Below are 17,334 nucleotides of genomic sequence, written 5' to 3'. Positions count from 1 at the left end.
CTCAAAAGCAGTATTTGTATTCAGCAAAATCAGCTCTTTATGCCATGGTCAAATTTTTCCATAAATCTTTATTCGTCTTTCTGTTGAAAACAATGGCTTTCTTTATTTACAAAAAAGGTTTAATAGCTGAATAATACACAGGGGGCCTGAGTCTGGAGGCTTTGGTGAAGAATATATACGTTTCTAGTTAAGTTCCAGGTTTAAAATTTGCCTCTGTAACTCAAAAGAGCAGAGTTTTTGCACATGCTCGGGTCACATGGCATCCCAGATAAACAAGATGCAGAGGTTTTGTCAAGAGTAGAGGGGAAAGGGGTAGAGATATCTTGTCTTTTTTAGCTCCTTGGGTAGAACATGGCATATTTGGAGGTCCGGAAGCCCAGCAGGTCCCTCATCTCGTTGCGAAACTTTGAGAGGTCTTGGCGCAGGTCGTTCAGATTTTCCACCGTGGCCTGGTCTGTGCTCTGCATCTTCTGCCGCGTGGAGGTCAAGTAGCGGTGAACCAGACAACACATGATCTTCTGGTAGTTCTCATCACGTTTCTGCTTCAGGTTCTTCCACTCCTGGATGGAAAAGACAGTGAAGGAATTCACATTGACGACAAGATATTGCACAAAGCACAGATGGCCATTTGTTCAAGATTTGGGAAAGGGATTGAATTTAACATTCCTGAAAATAACTAAAATCAAATCACAAACATGCACTGGCAGCCATCTCCCTACTACAATTTAAGGTTCTGAAAGTTATGTTCTTACCTTGAGGCTGTTCTGTCTCTTCACCTTGCCCTTTGAGGTGTGTGAACAGATCCACTTGCTCATGCTGGTCACCAGGTAGCAGACAGTCTTTGGGGAGGGGAGGATATTGAATGGCGGAGGCAGGGTACACTTGTCATCAAAGTAGCTAAGCCACAGTTTTGCACGAGCAAACTTCCACTCCTTATCCTCGTGATTCTATAGAAGCCCAAAAGCCAACAAGAATATTGAGAACACAGGAATGTGTGAATTAAGTTTCACACACTGTTCTCCGTTTAGAGAGGAATCTCAAATTAAAAACTGTGGAGATCCTTGAGGGGACACATTTTTCATGGACAATGAGTTGTTTTACTTAGCATAATCAAAATCAAACGGTGGGTCAAAGGAAGCAGAAAATGTGCAGCAGGGTTCCAAAGTAAAAAACAATTTAACATCTGTGTAACATTTCAGGGTGAATTAGAGAAATAAAAAAAAAATGTAATCTTAACAGTAAATGAAAACAGTTGAAACTTGCGGTTCCAAGTTGAACTCAAATTACCCTTGACAGCACTGAGAAACAAAGTCATTCTGTGTCAAAAGTTGTTTATACTTACAGCAATTTGTCTGAAGCTTTTATGAAGCATGGCCACCAGCAGCTTGGTCAGCACAATAACCACCACGATGTTGTAGGTGCCTATGATCATGGCACCCACAAAAGAGCGCAGCTCCTCTGTGTAGCTGATGCGGGTGACGAAGAGCGCAACATGTGCCAGGGAGAAGATGTACCAGAACAGGGCATAGCAGGTCCCCATAAACCTGTGAAATGGAAGAAACTGTTAGATGTCAGTGGGCATTTAGGCAACATGTCTGTCAGATGCTTTTCATAATATAACCCAAAAAATTCTCTTCTAATGACATTTAATTTTACAGTTAAATTGTGAATCAGAAACTACTATGACTTCAGCTATATTTATACAGCCCCATATATAATCTCCAACATCTCTCAACAAGCATTCTGAACATTCATCATTGTCGTCATCGCTGTCCAAAATGACAGACTGAAGTTGGCCCATACGTGTGGAATGCATCATTGCTCTGTTGCTGGCAGAATATGCCCTCGCAGTCCTTGGGTGGATTCTTGTCTGGGTCTTTCTGGTCCTTTCCATAAAGCTGGGTGAGTCCAATGGTGAAGGAGAATAACACCAGCAGGAAGAGGCCCAAAAACTTTCCAAACTCCTGCAGCATCTGACCCATGGAGATCTGGGGGGAAATTAATATTTGTCTGTTAATCCTGTGCTGCTTGACCTGATCTAATCAAGTAGACATGAGTTGTTTTTTTTTTAATTTTTCAAAGTCAGTTTTCAGACAGAAATCTTCATTAACCATCAAGGGGGCTAGCTGGGGTCAGATCTGACACCAGAAAGGAAGTTTTTCTGATCCTGACAGAATTTAAGTCTTACTAATTGAGAAGTTAATACGGTAAAGGTAGAGTGCTAGATATTTCGATTCTCAAATTCACCTTTGAGTCATGCATTTGGATTACACTTCTGAGAATTAGCATTACACCAGAATAAAGCTAATAGACCCTTTTCCCAGCAGACATTTCGACTTGTAGCAGGAAAAGTACAGTTAAAACTAGCATAAGCACGACATTAATGATGGAAATAAAGTGTCAAAATGTCTGCTGTGAAAAAGGTCTGTCGACATTTGCATTAACTACATGAGCTTGAAGAGGAAATGGACTGCAACATTGTAATGCTTAGATATTTACTATAATGCCAACTTATTATTAGTAAAGAAAAATTGCAATAGTATTGTTTTGGTGTGTGTAATTATAGTTGTTGCTTGCTAGATTAGCAGCCATTTAGGTAGCTAATAGCAAGGAAACAGTATAGCCTAGCCGTGACTGAATTACAGGGTGGAAATTTTTATTTCAGTTCAGGTTTGTCAAAGACTGAATTCCCCCCCCTTCTTGTTTAGCAGTGATCCCCGGAGAGAGTGGAAAAAGCAACATATTCCGGCAGCTGTAGTGCTCTCACCCTACCTGAGGAAAGACAGACAAATATGGAAGAAGCAAAAAAGAGGGCTTGAAGACAGAGAAAGTCTTCTCAGACCATTGGAAACCGACTATTTATAGACCTGAGTGGCTTATCTGTTTACTGGGACCTAGAGATGCTCAAACAAGGTCAGAACACGCTCGCCCATGCAAAAAGCACACAGTGTGCAATATGAGGGATGACCGCTCTCCCTGCACCTCAAGGTGAATGGCAACTGTGGTGTTTGCACTGAAACCCAGGCAGCTTGTTTGAGGAGAAGGGATAGTCTATTAGGGTGATTCATTCTCTTGTCATGTCTAAATCCCCCCAGTGTATTCCTCTGCCACTTTGTACACATCTGATTTAGGAGCTGGGTGTTCCCTGCTTGCCCAGCCTGACAGGTAGCCTAACTTAGTTACTGTACAAACAGAGCAGGAATGCAGCAGGTCGGGATCTTAACCTTGACTGGGGGGGGGGGTTGGTCTATTGCATTTAAGGTACCTCAAATGCATCTACGTACACACAAACACTTTCTAAAAAACAACCCCATAAAGCACATACTACATATTAACATGCCAGCATTATATAGAGTACTGTTTGGGCTGGTCTTACATAAGAAATTGTGTATTTTAGCATTTTATTCTAACAAGAAATGATACAGTGTGTTCACCAATGGATGTCAAGGAACACTGTACTTCCAGCATTGCTATTTAATGGTTTGTTTTAATTTGAATTATTCAAATACATTTTTAATTTCTCTGTTAAGCACTTTGGTTAACATTTGTTGTTATATAATTGTTCTATAAATAAATAGACTTTACTTCCAATTACATTTAGCAGAAAGCAAAATGTTTTGTTTACCAAGATGTTCCTGGAACTGTCTCAACCCTGTATCCAATTTGATTAAAATTTTTTCCAGCTGTGAGTCTCTTTGTGCAATGCATTGCGGGACAATAGCATCCACCAACACAACATTTAGAAATCGAATTTAGCATGCAAATTGACAAATCTGTGTATTTTACACTTTTACAGTGTGAACGCATTATAATAAATACTCAGAACCCAATTAGAATTTGTATGTAGTATGGAACTGATGCACAACTTATGTCTTTTTCTCTCAAACACACTCATACGTGCCTCCTGGTGAGCCATCAGTTATGGGAGATTAATACTGTTGGTGAGGTTAAGTCTGGGCCATGAGTGAGCTCATTGTATGTACAGTGGTGACAGCAGATGCGCACAGACACACACTCACACTTTCAGTCACTCTTTCTGACCTCAGTAGGGGGCACTACCCGGCAGAAATGTGGGAGGAAGGAAGGACGGAATCAAAGAAACTTGCATGACCGCAACCCACATATACTGCCTCACTGTCTGTGTGTGAGCAGGAGCTTGTCTGAGTGCAACCGAATTGCATGCTCACATTTCACAAGAGTGTGGAAATGTGTAGGCGCGTGTGCATTAGTAGGGAGGTGTGTCTGCCATGTGAGTGTGAGTGCCGCCATGAACACACAGCCACATCTATTTCTAAAGCTAATAATTTTTCCATCCTGCCAAGCCAGATAGTGATGTCACAGAGTGAGTGAGTGAAAGAGAAGGGAGAGAGGAAAGAAGAGAGAGGGAGGCAGAAAGATGGAGGAGATTGTAGCTAAAAAGCGCTTATTAACAATCTACAGGGCACCCTCAGTGTTTTATAAGTCAACCGCAAACAGCACCTCGGCTTAATGGCAGGAAGGTATCCCTACAAATAGACTGACCTCACTGCATGCCTGAAGACTGCTTTATGAAAAAACGGGGTGGGGAAAGTGAAATTCTGCCAGCACAAAGTCAGGCGTTGGCTGGCTTTTTGATCTCTCTCTGCCAGCTGGCTGGATGATACACAACATCACAATGCGATTAAAAGGGACACCTATTGCACTGAGATTGTTGAAGAGCCTGAGTAGAAAATATGCAAACCAGATTTTTGGCGTGTCCAATAAGGTGGAAAAACAATGACATAACAGAATATTTGTTTTTGACAGTTTTTATATTTGTTTTTTCAGGTTGACAGTTTTTGACTGGCCACCTGAAATTGCTCAGTATAAAGAGATGAAACCTATGCAGCTTTAGGCTTTTACTGGCACTGTTTTACTTCTATTCACCATTTACACAGGTAGATGGTGAATATTGCTCTTCCATCGGAAAAAGAAGAGAACAAACAACCTATGTGAATTGGTAACAGCCATGTTTAAGAAATAGCACAGAGAATGTCTTGTAGTTATGCAAGACAGTATCAAACAAGCTGGCAATATTTAAATGATGGGTTATTACATGTTCAGATACGCACATTTATGCACTACACTTCCGTGTGGTTGTAAACAAATACTATATGCTAAAAAAAGGGGAGACCCTTGACAAATATGGCAGTCTGCGGGACTACAAATCCACAGAAATGTCCATTTTTGTCAGACTAAATGTTTGCTTTTTACTAATTTAATTTATTTTGGGTTGTGTAAGAGGCATAAAGCAGATCAGTACAACCGTATTGCTAAACATTTCCATAGCCTTTTGAGAAAAACAAGTTAAGAGATTCTGAAAAATACATAATGTCTGCTAATTCTGAATAACACTGCCAGCTAGAAATCAATCTAGGATCCAATGAAAATGTGTTGTGGGTGTAGAGCCAGGTCCTCCAGCTTTAAACACACTAAACTGAAGTTAGCATGAGAAATCAATTTTGTGTAAACTGAAGGACTCTCATTCATGTAGATGATAGAAATTATGATAGCAGTACAGTGATGCATATGGCAACTAAGCTGCAAAGCTTTATGATGTTGTGTTCAGTTTATCATGAGCATATTATTACAGCAGAACACATTCATCTACTGCCTCAGTTCACTGTGCTTAAACGTAATGCTTATGATGATGGTTATGATACTGCTGAGCACAGCTGGTGGGTTGTTTATTGTGGGCTTGTCCTTGAGTGTTCACACTTCACTGAGAGAGGAAGTGAGTGGGATGTGTGTGGTGGGGTTAGAGAGGATGATAGAAAGGGAAGCAGTTTTATAAAGGGAAGCAGTTTTATAATCATATCTTACATCTTATATCTTATATCTATCTTACATAAGAATTTGGTCCTTTTTTTTTAAGTTAAGTTTTACAAAGCCTGGCTGGATACATGATCTCAAACCTCCACAGGGATCACCTTCAAATCTTTTTGCTGCATGTCTTGCTCCACTAGGAATCAAACTTCTAATTTTGAAAAGTCAGTCAGTGTTGAGCTACTGAGCTCACAACTCATTTTAGTGTGTGTGTGTGTGTGTCACCATTGCTTTCCTACCTGTAGTGGCCCCAGTATGGAGCTGGTGGTGTACATGAAGAAGAGTCGCAGGTAACTTAAAACGTTGGCAAAGGCAAACAGGCCCTCAGCCACCAAGATGGGATGGAAGGCATCCCAATTCTTCCTCTCTGTGTCCTCCACATTCTTGAACTGAAGAACAAGAAAACACATTCAGAAACACAGCACTGAAACAGTCCAATGTGATACTAACTTACTCTTATTAAAAAGGATAGGTTTACTGTGTTTAAACCACAACAAACAACAAAGCATGATTTGTGATTTCTTTATTGGTAGAACTAGCTGATCATACTATGAGCTTCCCAGTTTTGAAAATGAGATTTCCAATGTTTCTAATTTCTGCTCCTGGAGACCCCAAGCAATGGATATTTTACATCTCCTCCTGCTCTACCCCAAACCAGATTAGCTAAATCAGGTGTGCTCGCTAGCTGTTGAACACACCTGATTTAGCTAGGCCTAATGACTGCCCCAATGGAGTGTGTTTAAACAGAAGCTTCAGCAGACTGGTGGGGACTGCCCATTGTTCTGACGGCCCATTGTTCCGACACCCCAATAGTCAGAAAAATGTCCCGTTGGACCGAAAGCCCATTTGTTCAACAGCCTATTATCCCCAAAACAAACACTCATTGCTCTGAAAATACACACATGGGAAAGGTTTGCCCTCAAGCATTTCTGTCAGAAAGCCATTCTGCCATTTAACACGTGGTTAACGTTGTGAAACAGTCACAGTTTCATTAGGTTTAGGAAAAGATCATGGTTTGGGTTAAAATAATAAGTCAACGTTGACTTTTGGTTTCACGCGAGACACAAACAGCGACCACCTGGGTGAAAGTCCTGTGTCAGTGGAGGTTTTGCTCTTAAAAGGCTATCTTTCTGGCCTTACACCAAACGACATTTCAAGTGATTTTACTGTCACAGACAAATTTCCAGTGTTGGAATAAAATCATGAGAGTTTTACCTCAGTTGGCCCCTCAGGCAAAACCCCTGCTGATTCAGCACCACGGACAGGGCCGACAGTCACTGAACTAACAACTGTTTGTTTTTGGGATAACAGGCTGTCGGACAAATGGGCTTTCAGTCCACTGGAACATTTTTCGGACTATTGGGGTTTCGGAACAATGTGCCATCGGAACAATGGCATGGCACCAGACTGGTATCATAACTAAAGCTACTGTATCTATGAAGTGATGATACAGTATGCACAATCATAAAAAAATTGGAAATAAGCTTTAATATCTAGATTGAAAAACAGTTAAACAACTAAGAGAATAGAGACTGGCTTGACAGTTTCAGTCATTTTACACATCAAGCTTTCCTCAGACTGAATAATTCTGAAAAATGTAAAAATATTTTGCAATTAAAGCAATAGCTTGACACTTTGGGAAATACACTTGTTCACTTTCTTGCCGAGAGTTAGATGACAAGATTAGAACTCTTGTACCTGTCCAGTAAATGTAAGGCTACAGCTAGCAAACGGTTATCTTATATTAGCATAAAGACTGAAAATAAGGGGAAACATCTAGCCGGGCTGTCCAAGACTCCAGGAAGTCACTGCACCTGGCCAAGAAAGAGTCAAGCACATAAACCACAGTAAAGCCATAACTTGTTGTTTTTAAATTTACGAATTAAACAAATGAGATATGATTAGTGTGTTATAGCTGTAGCTTTATATTTAACAGACAGACCTGAGACTGATATCTGTCTTATCATCTGACCATTTAACTCTGAGCAAGAAAGCCAAAAAGCGCATTTTCAAAAATGTCAGCTACACCTTTAACTATGTTAGAAACAGGAAATGTTCAAATAATCTATGCAATGTATGATGCTCTTTAATGAAATTAGGTAACTGAAGTCAGTAATGTAAATTAGAGTTACAGACTGCTTCCTCTGCATATTCAATGGACCTACATACTCAAGGTCCACCCACACGGATGAATTCAATTATTTTGACTGATTAGACCTCTTTCTCAAGATCATGTGGATGTGTACAGGCAGTGCCTGAATGGTATCTGCCTCAATCGCCTGTAGTCCTGTTAAGGTGGGAAAAATTACACCTTGAGTTTGGTAACCTCACATAATTCTTGTTTTTCCCAGAAAATGGATATACAGTGAAATTAATTAACTTTCTGAATACAATGTTAAGCAATCTTTCAACCTTTCGAGCCAACAGTAGAAAATAATATATGCAGTTATCTATCCTCTCAGTCGAAAGAGTGTGTATAATGTGTGTGTACCTTGCTATGAGCAACTATCTTGAGGGCAAAGGTGGCTAGGTAAAGGGAATTCATCACAAAGCTCAGCTGGTTTCTAGACTCATCCAGAAAGTCTTCCAGCCCCTCGTACCACAGGCGCTTCACATCCGACCACACCATCCCTACAGGAGATCAGGAATTCGCCATCATCACACACGTATATACAAACACCACTCTGGGGAAAAAGTGGATGCTGTCATCCCCAACATTTTAAAAATCGCTTCCAGATTCCACTAAGGGAGCCCAGGGGAAACAGGAATGTGGCAGAAATTGGAGATTAATGTGTTGAAAATGTGTCATCTGTGGGATTTAAGGAGGTGTGCAGAATTGAATAAAGATGGGTGCCTGTGTCTTTTTGTGTCCAAGTGGAATTTCATAAATTCTAAATGTACGGTAGGAATAATAAAAATAAGACCAAAAGCTTGACTCCAGCTGCAAGTTAAGGCATAGTGACACATTCTCTACACCTTGATTCAGACATTATTTCATTAGATTAAACCATGGTTGCAACAGAAAGTAAGCAGAGAAGTGTTTGGTAATTGGTCCATTCATTTTGTCTGATTAGTTGTTAATATTAATAATGGGGGGCAAAAGGACTGAAAAGCTGCTGTTTGACTTGTGAGTGCTGTCTGTAGACGTGCAGCACATGAAGCAACTTTAATAGCTCCCTTTCACATCCTGATAACATTTGCATCTCATTCTTGTTATTTAACTAATCTTTCGTGTTTCGTTGATGCTGCAGAGATCCCAGAGCGTGAAATCTGCACCACCACTGCATCACATCTTGCAGTGAAGATGTTTTGCGAAAAGAGCCTTGAAGAAGAAAACTGCTAAGTTATAAAATTTATCTTTGATGTCGCTCTTCCGCAGTACTTAAGGAATCTTTCCCCCTCTAGTGGGCTATCTCGGAGCATGGAAAAACCCATTACACTTCCGTCTAATGACTCAGCTACTGATCTCACTCCTGCAATACACAGAATAAATTGCAAATTACCCCACAACTATCATCATAACATTGAATAATAGAAGTCAATTGTTTTTACATCCTTGTAGGGTGCAGTTATTGGGATGATTCATCAACCTGGCGATGAACACGTTGAAACCTAGACCAATGAACTGTGGCTGCGATGCTTTGTGAAAAGGGGTAGGATGCTGCAACCATGAGACCAATATCTCTGCTGAGAAGGCAGGGCCATTAAAGTGATTGAATGATCATGCTAATGGTTTCTTGGCAGAAGAGGAAGGTAGAGAGGCCCTTCCCCAGAGAGAGACAGGGTCAATTTCTAACTATCTGGCCTCATCTAAACAGATACGGCTTGTGCACATGGGTTTGGCTTTGCGCAAATATATGTTTGCATGTATGTGGGCTGGGTCCAGTGATACAAGCACTCATAGGGGCCACGGGGGAGAAAGAAGAAGCTGTGGCTCCTTTCTAAAGAGCTCAATTAGAAGCAGAGCTGACAGATTTAATCCAGTCAAGCCAGGCTTTCTGTCATTTAGTATAGAAACAGCTGTTTGTCATGTTATGCCTGATGGAATTATTGATACAGGATACTGGACTTCAGCCAGACCATAACAGGAATCTCTTATTATCACTCCACTATGCAATGTTATTATATTAAATTCTGGTTTTGTATGATTGAATTCTATTTTTAAACTTCTATTGTGTCCATTAGGAGATTAATGATTATTCAAATCATAGAAATCTGCCCTCTAAGCACTGAAATATATATTATGATTATGAACGTACATGATGCCCCTCTACACATAGAATACATACATTAGTATATCATTTATTGCATGGAAGCTGATTTGAGGTGGGGTAAAAAAAAAAAAAAAAGCTGACCTATGATCCAGAGGATGAGTAGGTAATCTATCATCTCCAGCGCAGGGCCCATAGTGTTTTTCTTGCCCTCATTGTAGACCAGAGAGTACAGGTTGAGCAGCAGCAGGAAGGTGAAGTAGGAGGCGCTGTGGATGATGAACTTGACAAACGGCGTGTGGATGATCTGGCCCACACGGGAGCGTGGCACCAGAAGGTAGCAGACAGAAAGCAGCGGCCAAAGCATTGCCACGCTCAGCACTGTTGCCATCTTTAGACAGGTGTGTTTGCGCCGGTAGCTGGCCGTCTCTCCAAACCAGACGGTGTTGAGGAACTGTTGACAGTTGGACTGAGCCACAAACTGTAAGAGGGGCATCATGAGAGAATGACGTGAGGACGCAAAACTGATATTACAGGTTGAAGTAGCAAATTCAGTTGATTTTTAAGTCTAAATCAGTTGAAATTCATGAGCTTAAAGGAATGGTTCAACATTTTTGAAAATATGCCTATTTGCTTTCTTGCGGAGAGTTAGGTTAGATGAGAATATTGATGCCCCTCTCATGTCTCTAGGAGGAATATAAAGCTACAGCCAGCAACCAGCTACTGTAGCTTAGCTTAGCACAGGGGGAAACAGCTAACACTTAGGAAGGTAGATTTTTTAAGTGAGTCAGCTATGAACAAATCAATATTCTCTCTGCAATAAAAATCCAACCACAAACCATAACTAAGACTCAGGAATAAGGGAGTAGTTCTGATGTGCAGCCTTAGAAGGAAACTTATCAGTGTTATCCATCCAGCAGGAAACAATGGTATGCCACTAGCTGTAATGTGATATGAGTCAAACTTTTTACACTGAGCAATCCCAGCTGTAAATTGCCCCTCAGCTTCAAACTTCCAGCTTTAGTTTGTCTTTGACTGCCGTTGCCTGGAGGAACTGCTTCATCCTGCCAAACTCATATTTCACAAAGACAAGCACATGGTGTGCTGGAGCAGATGTTAAGTCTGACATATAGTACAGTAAATAAGAGGTCATTAACAACAGATAGTGTTATAATATCGTATAATTATCAAGGCTTGCTATTGACGCTGCCAACCCCCCTCCAAAAAAAAAAACATGAAAAGGTGACAGTTGCAGACTTTGACCGTCTAACCTCTTTTTGATTGTACTTGATGGCAAGTTTGAGTCGACTGAGGTTCATGCGCTCCTCCATTAAGCCTCTCTTGTTAATGTGATCTTCATTGGATGTGTGGTTGAGAATCACTTCTAGCTCTCGAGAGTTTCGAGCCTGAGCCAGCAGGTCCTTGGCAAACATCTTACACTGCTTCGCCAGCTCCTCATAGTCATTTCTAGAGTAAGGAAATTAGATACAATCAGATGAAAGATTATGATTCTTATCTGTTCGGGACTATAAAAGAAAGGGGTTTACAATATCACTATGTGCGTGTATGTATATATGTTTCTCTGTCTTTATGTGTGAAGAAGTTAGATAATTGACGTGACGGATGGACGTGCAGCAGTTGATAGCAATCGTACCTGAACTCCACCTCAACCAGGCTGAGCTCCTTGAGGTCTGTACTCAGCTCAAAGGCCCTGAGTATGGGATCTTCTTCAGTCAGCATGATCAGAGAGGGGCTGGCCAGGCAGCGGTAGATGTCCAGGCGGAACCTGATCCAGAAAGACCAAGACAGATGAGGATGTGGCCAAAGTGGTGGTAAAAGAAGGGGGCGAGGGGGATGAAAATGTGAGGGAAGAAACAGGAAAAAAGAAGTGCACAGATGAGAAAAAAGCAAATCTAGAAACAAACATTAAGCCTTCTACAGTAGCTGTTTCATTTGTACCTGATTTGACCTCTTATGTTGTTTGCCAGCCAAACTGCAGACTGATTCATTTAGCTTACTGTGTGGGAAGTTACACTGCCCTGCAGAGAGATCAAAAATGCCCAACAGAGGAGATCAGCAAAAACCCATCTGCAAGTCTAAGATGGTATCAGAAACCAAGAATCACTACTTCCCAGAGGAAATGCTGCTGTTTTTGCAGCTTCCCCTTAAATTAGAGTTTGTAGTGATTTTATATTTCAGTGTAAAACCACTACTTGAAATGAAAAAATGAATATACTAAATACTGGCTCTCTATAGCTGGATAAGTAGAGCTTGGCAATAACAGAGAGCATTAGGAGTCATGGTACCTTCAAAAACTGGATAAAAGCATCCACAAAAAGTCAATGAAAATGATACCAAATCATTTCTTTCCAGATGCTTAAGATGACATTTTCATGCTGATGCTATCATCAAAACAAGGTGTCGCAATGTTTCACAGGAACCTTTCCTGAATACTTCACTTGACAGACCAGTTGATTCATAGCTGTTTTTAAGCTCTTACATACTTGAGCAAGGCCAAAACAATCATCACGTAAAATAACGCAGACATCATCTAGAAGACAAAAGTGATGTCAACTATGTTACAGTAACTCAGTGCAACGCTAGTCTTCTGTTTTAGATCAATGGGAGCTTAATGCAGCTATCTGGGAAAAGCCAACAATGTTTACAATATTACATTTTTGTATTCTAGATCACTGAGGTGGCCTGTACCTGGAGTGTCGTAAGCTGTCCTTCTTGTTCTTAGCGTTGCAGAGCGTGCACTCGCAGCCTACAGCGTGGGGCCGGGGAAGCGAGATGTCCTGTTTCAGCAGCATTGTCAGGATCTCGTAGTTGTTCCTGTGGGCTGCCAGGATGACTGGAGCCACGTCCATGGTGGTGGAATACTCTGGGTTCTGAATCCGCTGCATCAGTTTCTAAAGAAAAGATCGAAATATATGGATAAAAATCTGAAATACTGTGCAGAAATTATAAGAAAAGATCAATTATATCAGCCTGTTCTTTGCATCTGTTTTTTTTCTTGAAAGAGGATTTATATGCAGCAATGAGAGTAGACTAACAGCAATGGAGGGCTTGGATGATCTCCTCGGCCTGTGGTTGAGGAGGATGTCCACAGCTCCCACCACCTCAGAGTCTATGGCCACCAACAAGGCATCTGTCGCCTACACAGAAACAATTTTTTTAAGCTGTCAGATAGCAGGTTACATGCCAAAACACAACACACAGCAACAGTTAACTTAGATAGTAATAATAATAATAATATTGAAAAAGTGACGTTTTATGAATTCATTGTACCTGGCAGCCATGTTCCAGAAGAAGCTGCAGGATGTCTAGATTCTCGTTCTCAATGGTGATGGTGACGGCATCTCGGCCCAGCACGTCTACGCAGTTGATGTTGAGTTCGCCGTGTCGGTTCTCCTCGAGCAGTTTCTTCACCATGTAGTAGTCACCTGAGAAGCACGTCAAAGACAAAGCAGCATTAAAATGGCATCCACTTTAGGAAATTCTTGCAAAGTTAGATCTATAAAAGCAGTGAAGTATTATCTGCAGTTGGTGCCAAACAGACACACACAGCTTCAGACATGAGAGACTCTCACAGAGCAGGCTCAGCTCCAGCAGTCCTCTTAACCTCAGTCGTGTATAACAATAACATCTCCCTCAAAGGACAATTTCGGTTGTTGAGCCATGTTTAGAGAGACTTTATATGGTCATAGTGGCAGTAGCTGGCCTTTACACCTAAAACAAATACCTCTGCCTGTTCAATCTTCTTAACTTATCAATGAAACATTCTCCTCCTATCTGATGAGACAGGTATTTTACGCTTGTACTGTATGTGCCTTGTGTAGTTTCTCTTCAGTTTGTTTGCCTTAACTTTCTTTGTTAGGAGCTGTTAAAAGTCAGCAGACCAGGAAGATAAACTTTCAGAAGAGCAGACATTCAACTAAATATATCTTAACCCCCATGGGCAAATTTCCACACTAGCCAACATGTAGGCAGCTGTGAGAGGTATTCACTGGAAAAAAAAAAGTGGTATGACTGCAGTGTGCTTGCTGCAACGAACCTACTCGATCAAGATGTTATTCATGATGTACTTTGCCTACAGTACATATCAGCCAGCTGATAGACATAACACCGGATTCCAACATTGACATGAGCTTTTCTCTGACCTTAAACACATATTGTGTATAAAAATGAATATTGAGATTGGGTTTACTTTGGAAGAAACATGAAACAACAAACCTTTCTCGCATGCCAGCAAGAAGAGCTTCTCATCCAGCGTAGTTTCCTCTTTCACCTCTCTCACGTCTTTCAAGGCCAGAAATTTATCCGGAGAGGAGGATTCCGTGCCCTGGTACAGAGCTGCCATTACGACGGAGAGCGAGTACGGCCAAACACTGATGTGCATCCCACTAGAGACCGGCGACCATTACACAAGAAAGACCGTCATATGGGGGTGACATGAGAGGAATCCTTTTTTTGTGTGTGTGTGTCGCAGCACAGCAGAGGCTTAACGCATCTAAACCAATTACACCAAGTGTTGTTATTGCCGTCGCATCTCTGCTGCGTCCGCTTCGCGCTATTTCTGGCAAAAAAAGGACCTCCTTTAGTCTTTTTTCGCACTAAATGACTTCAAACTTTGGGTTAATAAATGTAAGTGGCGACTGCAGTCGGACAAAACGACACTGTCATCTCCCTCGGCGTGTTTACCTGCACCATCTTCTCGCATCGCAAGCTACTGGGGATCTTTTTGGTCCTGATGCTGCTGACGAGGCGCCTACTGCGCATGTTTCCTCCTCCACCTGCTTGTTCATTTCGCAGGCGCAACGCCGCTGTTCATGTTTACGTAACAGGGCTATTCAGTGCAGCTTTGTATTGATTATCTCTGTGTGTGTACGTGCGTGCGTGCAGACTGTCTGGTCGAGCATTCTTCATGCTGCCAAAATACGTTTTACAGATAAGCTACTTGAAAGTTAAACAGATGTCCTTCAGATTAGATTTATTAGACATGGCTATTAGATACCCATGTGCTGACAACACTGAACATCATAATTCTGTATATTTAAATAGCATAAACTCTGAAGCATTAGCTATGTGAAATATATACATATATTTTAGCAGTATGGTTAAATCTACATGCATATGATCATACCAATGTGATCGAGGTGGTCTGCGTAGGAGTGCGTTTACCTCTATTAGTGGATGGACTACCTCCTGCAGTGATGTGAATATGTCCATGTAATGTATGTGTTTGGACATGCATGGGTGAAATTTACTGCATATGGATAATGGAAAGAGGGAGAGAGATAGCTAGAAACAAAAAAGGCTTACATGGATGTCCTGAGGCAGAGAGCAAAACCAGGAAAAGGCAGTCCATAAACACAGGCAACAAATCCGTAAGGAGCAGACAAAAACAAACAATCTTAAGTCTAAAGAAACACATAGTAAGTCCAATAAGCAGAAAAGCAGGTGAGATCCAGGTGAACAAACACAGTCCATTGATAGACAGAACAAACCACAGGAAACAAGGGCCAGGCCGCTTGACACGAGGTATAAAGAGAGAAGGGAAGCACACAACTAAATACACTCAGGTGACACTAATCAGGGCCAAGCAAACATCAAAACTGGTGTGAAAAGCAGACAGGAAGCAAAACTACCAGATACATGAGGGAAGGAGAGTCTTTCCCCTTTAACAAGTCCAACAAAAGTTCAAACAGAGCTGGGTGGGAGACCGGCAACAAGGCAGCAGGACGGTGCTGCAATTCGGGGGAAATCGAGAGACTGCTGCGGCTCTGCAGAAAGTGGAGACTGCATTAGCTCAGGAACGGGCCATTGCTGCAGCTCAGGAGGTTGTTCAGAAAGTCCAGGAGGTTGCTGATGTTCAGGGCCTAGTGATTCTAGCAGCTCAGACACAGGCAACTGCTGCAGCTCAGGAAGTCCAGGAGGTTCAGGAAGCTGCAGCAGCTCAGGGGATTCAGGAATGTGCTGCAGCACCAGAAGAGACGACAACTGCAGCTTGGCAACAGGAGACTACAGAGGCTCAGCAGGATCCGAAGACTGCTGCAGGTCAGCCTCAGCAGATGGCTGCAGGACAGGAACAGGAAATTGCAGTTCAGGAAGTGGTGATTGCTGCAGCTCCACAGGAACAGGGGATTGCAGCAGCTCAGGGGCTGGATTCAGCTGCATCTCCACAGGGCCAGGAGTGTTCTGCAACACAGTGAGTTCAGGAGGTTGCGGCCCCTCCCGACCAGGACGTGGCCGTGGCTGTGGCCCAGCCGGGACTGGACGTGGACGGGAGGGGCGACTGTGGCTTAGTGGCGAAGCGGGTCGTCCACCAATCAAAAAGCCGGCTTCCCCCAGCCTACATATCGAAGCGTCCTTGGGCAAGGCACTGAACCCCAAATTGCTCCCGAGGGCTGTGCCTTTGGTTCTTCAAAAATGGTTATAGCCCTTAACTGATCCTTAATCAGTAGTACAGCTTAAATCAGAAGAAATTTTGGTCATGGCAGTTTTCACCTCCTCCCGCTAAAAAAAAACTGCTGGGTCCATGTTTGGTCAGATCGTTCTGTTATGGTTTGCCAAATAGGAAACAGGGACTGGAACTGCAGGGACAGTTCAATGTTTTAATAGAAAAAAAAGGCTTATATAGATGTCCTGAGGCAGAGAGCAAAACCAGGAAATGGTAGTCTATAAACACAGGCAACAAATCCGTAAAACAAACAATCCAAAGTCCAAAGAAACACACAGTAAGTCCCATAACCAGAAAAGCAGGCGAGATCCAGGTGAACAAACACAGTCCAATGATACACAGGACACAACGGCTGGGCTGCTTGACACCTGGTAAAAAGAGACAATGGAAGCACACAGACTAAATACACTCAGGTGAAAGGAGAAATCAGAGACAGGTGAGACTATTCAGGGTGGAGCAAACAATCAAAACTGGCGATTTTCAACTGGTACAGTTCACGATATTTTACATTTAAGTAAAACATTTCTTCCTCAGATTCACTACAATGTCTATAAAAGAGGCTTCACGTTTACAATTCTGAAATAAATAAGGCTTTTTTTCTCTAACATCATTAACAGGAATACCAATAATTCTCATGCTTTGTGCACCACTGTTAAGAAGCTAACTAATCCACCAATGTGGTAAGCCCCTGACCTCCTATCTCTCAATAAGTGTAATGAGTTTGGATGTTTGTTTTTTTAATGAAAAAAAACAAAAAAATATCTATTTTAAAATCTTATATTATTCTATTTTAATTGATTTTAGACTGGTTTTTAT

General features: G+C 41.7%; 1 protein-coding gene across 1 annotated transcript; it reads right to left on the bottom strand.

Annotated features, from left to right (window-relative positions):
* Positions 1-48: 48 nt before the first annotated feature.
* Positions 49-14,971, bottom strand: trpc1 (transient receptor potential cation channel, subfamily C, member 1). The gene is made up of 13 exons (XM_044176291.1): positions 14,292-14,971; positions 13,347-13,501; positions 13,112-13,213; positions 12,765-12,967; positions 11,710-11,841; positions 11,327-11,522; positions 10,200-10,536; positions 8,336-8,475; positions 6,084-6,233; positions 1,804-1,988; positions 1,343-1,544; positions 753-947; positions 49-560 (listed from the first exon to the last, which is right to left on the bottom strand). Exons 1-13 carry the CDS (start codon positions 14,455-14,457, stop codon positions 333-335), a joined length of 2,391 nt encoding a protein of 796 aa, XP_044032226.1. The 5' UTR covers positions 14,458-14,971; the 3' UTR covers positions 49-332.
* Between the last annotated feature and the right edge of the window lie 2,363 nt (positions 14,972-17,334).

Source organism: Siniperca chuatsi, linkage group LG19 (assembly GCF_020085105.1).
Source record: "Siniperca chuatsi isolate FFG_IHB_CAS linkage group LG19, ASM2008510v1, whole genome shotgun sequence".
Taxonomy (NCBI): Eukaryota; Metazoa; Chordata; class Actinopteri; order Centrarchiformes; family Sinipercidae; genus Siniperca; species Siniperca chuatsi.
The sequence above is the reverse complement of the archived record's forward strand: the minus strand, read 5'-3'. Positions and strand labels throughout refer to the sequence as shown.

Bases quoted from the DNA above. Each gene is read 5' to 3' on its own strand.
- trpc1 (XM_044176291.1), bottom strand. From the start codon at position 14,457: ATGCACATCAGTGTTTGGCCGTACTCGCTCTCCGTCGTAATGGCAGCT. The intron at 10,537-11,326 runs GTTAGACGGTCA...CCCCTCTTACAG, and splicing joins TCAAGTACAATCAAAAAGAG to TTTGTGGCTCAGTCCAACTG. The intron at 6,234-8,335 runs GTACACACACAT...CTTGTTCTTCAG, and splicing joins AGATAGTTGCTCATAGCAAG to TTCAAGAATGTGGAGGACAC.